The following is a 5276-nucleotide window of genomic DNA, read 5'->3' as shown; positions in this document are numbered from 1 at the left end:
GGTAGGTAGGTGGGAAGGCTGTGCATGAGGTAGGTAGGTGGGAAGGCTGGATAAGTCTGGCTGCAGCATTTACAACAGATTGTAGAGGAGAGAGTTTAATTAGTGGAATACCCTACAAAAATCCAAAACTGCTTCCACCTTTCAAGCATATATTAAATGTTCCCAGCAGCCCATTTGATTATGGCTTCCGTCCAGCCTGAAGACAACGAACAGGATAATGGGAAGCTGGATCTTCACGTCAATGCAATAAAAATACATACACATCATTTCACACAGGTTTAGGCAGAGGCGCTCTGTGAGATTTAGAAATTGCAAGTTGAACCAAAAATGCTGGGAAATGACAGCGTTCAGAGTGTCGAAACCACAATTGTGTTGTCACTCCCAGATGGAGGTCAGAGGAGGAAGCTGGGGTCACAGTGACATCTCGCAGCGGTGAGCATACCATGCCTGTACTGCGGGCACAACTGCAAGTGCACAATAGAAAAATAATCCAGCTATGAAGAGAACCAGTCTTCCCTTTAGCGATCATTAAATTAGACATTGTGTTTGCTCAGTGCATTGTGTAGCATAAATAACTGATTTTTGTTTTGTGCTATTACATTTCAGCGCTTTTGATCCTTTGCAGTCTCTGAAGAAATGATGGAAATACAATGCAACTTGCATTCTAAATGTGTGTTAAATAGCCATTTGTATTATCCATAGGAGGTCCATGTGACACAGCCGCAACCTATGTGTATAATTTGGAGACAAGTAGAGCACCTATGTAATGTCCCGATAATAGAGCATTTTATATGTGTTCACTCTGACGGGTTCCCAGCAACCACCTAGCACTGGCATCATTGCTGCTCCAAAATCTTAATATGGATCCTAAAAAGACCCCCTAGCACTCAGCTGCCAATAGATATAGACAGTGATCTACACCAGCAGTTGCCAACTAGTGGTCTGCAAGAAATTTTGGGGGATCCACGGCTGCGGTCGGTGCACCCCGAGCAGGGTCAGGTGAAGCCCCGCTGTAGGAAGGCACCGGCCAGTGCCCAGACCACGTCCCCCATGCAGTTCCCAGGCTTGGGGAAGTGGGCGGACTGTGTCCCTGGACATAACCCACCCACTGCCCACAGATTTGGGCCTGCAATGGGAGAGTGTGTGGGGTTATGTCATAATGACGTCGCTCCCCCTTTGAGTGACACCCGGCTCCCTACGCATGCGCGGTCGGGAGCTGGTGATTTAAGTGGTCCGCGGAACCGAAAGGGTTGGCGACCACTGATGTACACAACAGGCCTCTTACAACCCACCTGTTCTATAAAGAAAGCAAAGGAAAATTTAGTATTGAAGTTTCAAGTGCCTACAGCTTCAGGCGAGTAAAAATGGGAATTTCATTATAATGCCAGGGATTAGTAAAAAGGAGTGCAAGAAAATGTGGTTAACATTTGTCCAGCTTTAGGTATAAAGGTTTGATTTATCGGCCCATTACAGTTCCTATATAGCAAAAGAGACAGCAAGATGGAAAAGCAGCTCAGCCAATGGGTTGTGCTAGAATAAAAGAGCGAGAGGACTGCTTAGCCTTTTACCTTCCAATCACACACTGGAGGAGGAGCAAGACTGGTAAAAGTTATTGAACTGAGAAAAAAGAAAACCAGATCTCTATGTATATTTACACGTCTGCATCATAATGATCCCCATCATTTCTTGGAAGCATACTATAATGCAGAATTATTTTAATCTGACTTCCTGCAGGACACCTGATTATAATTGCCATGTAATGCTAGTTATAAAACACATAATGCTTCAGGACAAACCGCACAATACATAACGTATTAAGATTTCATAAGTATCCTGATTTAAAGGAGCGGTCTTATGCAAGACAAAGGATATAACTATGAATCCTGGTTATGATATAATCTTAAGGGAATTTGCATGTGAGGTTACATCAGCCAAATAAAAAACGAAATGTGATTATATTGTGACTCATTGGTGGACCATAACATTTTCATTGCACTTTAACACTCCTCAGATGCTTTTGCAATGCCAGTAAAAATCAAGCAAGTTTGCAAATACATTGTATCGCAGGAAGAAGGAAAACAACGAGAGGAATGATCGCTTCATGCACAATGTTTGGGTCCTCTCACTGTCTCCTAAGAGAATACACCCAGACTGTCATTTGTAAGAACAGCCATTTAGATTACACTAGCCAGGACAAAATTGATTAGTGCTTCCATTTCCCCAGTGTTTTCAGGCCATGGTACACATGAAAAGCCAAACATTCACACAAGGTACACATTCACACCGTTTTACCTATTGTGTCTGGCAGATCCAAGAGCTCGTTGTGCTGCAAGTCTAAGTTAGTGATCTGGGTGCAGTTCCCGATTTCTTTCGGAAGATGTTCCAGCTGATTGTGGGCGACGTCCAGTGTGATGAGGTTACACAATTCCCCTGCAAGGACACACAAAAAAAAAAGGTTAATGACATCAAATCCAAGATGGCAGAATTCAGCAGCAGCTCCATGGATTTTAGATGTCTACATAGTAAGTCAGGTTGGAAAAACAAAGACAAATCCATCAAGTTCAGTCACTTGGAAATAAAAATATCCCAGATATAAAGCCTTTGGACATAGTTGATGCAGAGGAAAGCAAAAAAACCCGGTACAATTTGCTCCAAAAGGGGAAATTTCTTTTTGATTCCACGAGGCAATTGGATGTACAGGGGCAGGATTATGTCTCCATCTCTGCAGTCTTTTCCTCTTTTATTACAAGAAAGTACTTTATTAGCTTTAGATATTGCAGCTTGGAATTGCATGCCGTTATTAAGTCTAGACCAGCACAGCATTTACAGGAAAACAAAACACATTAAAAAGGTCAAACTTACATAAAATCCTTTGGCAATATCATTGTTAAAATGAACAGCGATGAGTCCTTTTAAAACAAATGTAATCCCCATCACTAAAATCTCATACACATTGTAACAAGTTCAAGAATTTCAAAAGTCATTTTCATTTTTCATATGCAAGTACTTCATGCAAAAAGAAAATATCTATGTGATTTAATAATGTTATCAAGGATCGGAGTAATCGTGTGATTATAGACAAGCTTCAATTTGCCTTTAAAGTCGATGTAAATATATCGGCGTGACTGCATTCTTGGCTTATCCTTCAGCAACACTGCATAGAATAATCGCAAGGCAACCACGGCTGCACAGCAAAGTTCCCCCTTTTATATCTAAAATGCCAGCAAACTTTATTATACAATAATAAAACACCAATTTAACATATTTAAAAACAACACGATCTCAATTTGTTGGGCTGACGCGTTTTGCAGTAGAAAAAATAACTCAGGAGAAGCATTTGAGACCTACGAACATGTATACAAATAATCAATAACTAACAATTAAACATTAATATTGGTTTAAATAATTGTTTTAAATTGAAATAGATTAAAAAGTAATTACTAGTTATTTGAACACATTTTGTAGCTCTCAAATGCCACCCCCGATGAAGAAGAGTTATCTTTTCTTGTGTGAAACGTGTCAGATCAACAAGTTGATTGAGATCATATGTTGTTTTTTTAAAGTGTAATTATAAAAGTTTGCTGGTAGTTTAGATGTAAATCTGGTATTATTTATATGAAGTCTTTAAGTCCTATTTTTGTATACCTTTTTTCAATATTAAGGGATGTGACATCAGTGGAGATAGTTCTAAGCTCCTAATAACACCATTCCTTATTTTTATGCTGCGTTGAAAGTCATGTTATATTTATTTATTCCCTGGGATAATTGCAAGAAAACTTAAAAGATAAAGTAAACTGAAAAGTGCCTTAAAAAAAAAAATCTTCAATCCTGCAGGGCCGTCCGATCCATCAGGTGGTGTCTTGCATCGGGTCCCGGGTTGTCCCTGGATCAGTTCCCGAGCTATCTTTTCCTCTTCTTTGTGGTTCTTCTTCCTACGTCACCCGACACAGGTGAGAGTTTGGGTGACGTAGAATAGAAAAAAAACTTGCCGATCTCACTGTGCATGCGTGAGATCGGCAAATTTTCCTTTTTGCACGAAAAGGCTCATTCTGCGCATACCCATGAAGCTCAGGCATTGCGCAGAAGGAGTACCCAAGAGCCTCCCGGGAGGCTTTGCAATCCATTCAATGTCTAGGCGATCTAGAATTAGGTTGTCTACCTTTTTATGTAAAGTGAAATTTCTGAGTTTAGGTACGCTTTAGGTCAAACATTGGATGTATTAGCGATGAAGGTCAAAAAATGCGTACACAGAAGGTCAAAAATGCGTAGCTGCTATCAGGCACACCTACGCATGTGTGGCAGTCATGTGACAAGCTACAACATAACATACGCATTTTTTTTTTTTTAACCTGCCCATTAATGAGGAGCTAGTGACTGTAATTCTCCACGTGACTGTATTGGCAGGAGTTATGAGGACATATACAAGGAGGGGGGCTTCTTTCTTTGTCCTGCTGCTCTTTAACATTCTAATCAGCAAACTAGTAGTTAACAATACCCACAAGACACGACCACTTTATTCCATACTGGCCCAGCTATTAACTTTTTTATTCATATGCATACTTTTATTTATACTGCAAAAATGTAGTTCATGGTGGTGGTGTGAAAGCTGGGTGTCCATAGATGTGATAGGAGTATCCAGTCACATTGCCAATAAGTTAAAGTGACCAAGGTCTTCTCCTCCATGCACGTTTTTCTCTCCCTCATTTAGGTGCTAAAGTCCCATGAGTGGGGTATTCATAATCCTATCATGCAAGGTGAAGGTTCAGCAAGGAAAAATGGAAGCCTCAAGTTGGGCTTCCAAGCAAAGCATGTTCCAAGCAGGGGCGACTCCAGGAAGTTGGGAGGGAACACCAAATGTGGGCAATGTAGAAGACGAAAGCCTACAAAGTTTCCGCAGGAGGAACAGTGGCAACTCCATTGCCGCAGGAGGAACAGTGGCAACCCCCCAGATTCTAAGTTTTCTATAGCTTTTACAGTTGCCGTATGCTGTGTTTGTGTATGGTTCTCTCAGCTATGGGAATGTACCGTATTTTTTGCAGTATAAGACGCACTTTTTCTTCCCCAAAACTGGGGGGGAAAAGTTAGTGCGTCCTATACGACAAAGGTGTGATAAAATAACTAAAATAATATACTCACCCGATCCTGCGTTTGTCTCTGGCTGGAGCAGCGTCTGTCTCCTCTTCTCTCTGGCAGCAGCACGTGTCTTCTCCTGTCTGTAAAGCAGAGCGAAAGAAGCCGGCACAGCGCCACCTGCTGTTCCCTGTCCTAACTGCCGT

At 41.3% G+C, this 5276-nt stretch overlaps 1 protein-coding gene across 1 annotated transcript in view; it reads right to left on the bottom strand.

Annotated features, from left to right (window-relative positions):
* The window catches only part of SHOC2 (SHOC2 leucine rich repeat scaffold protein), a 37451-nt gene that overhangs the window by 9202 nt on the left and 22973 nt on the right, over positions 1-5276 (bottom strand). Inside the window, exon 3 of the mRNA XM_072424958.1 lies at positions 2293-2430. Within this exon, the coding sequence (XP_072281059.1) occupies positions 2293-2430 (138 nt within the window). The remainder of the gene's footprint in view (positions 1-2292; positions 2431-5276) is intronic.

Source organism: Pyxicephalus adspersus, chromosome 10, assembly GCF_032062135.1.
Source record: "Pyxicephalus adspersus chromosome 10, UCB_Pads_2.0, whole genome shotgun sequence".
Taxonomy (NCBI): Eukaryota; Metazoa; Chordata; class Amphibia; order Anura; family Pyxicephalidae; genus Pyxicephalus; species Pyxicephalus adspersus.
This window is presented reverse-complemented; position numbering and strand designations above follow the sequence as displayed.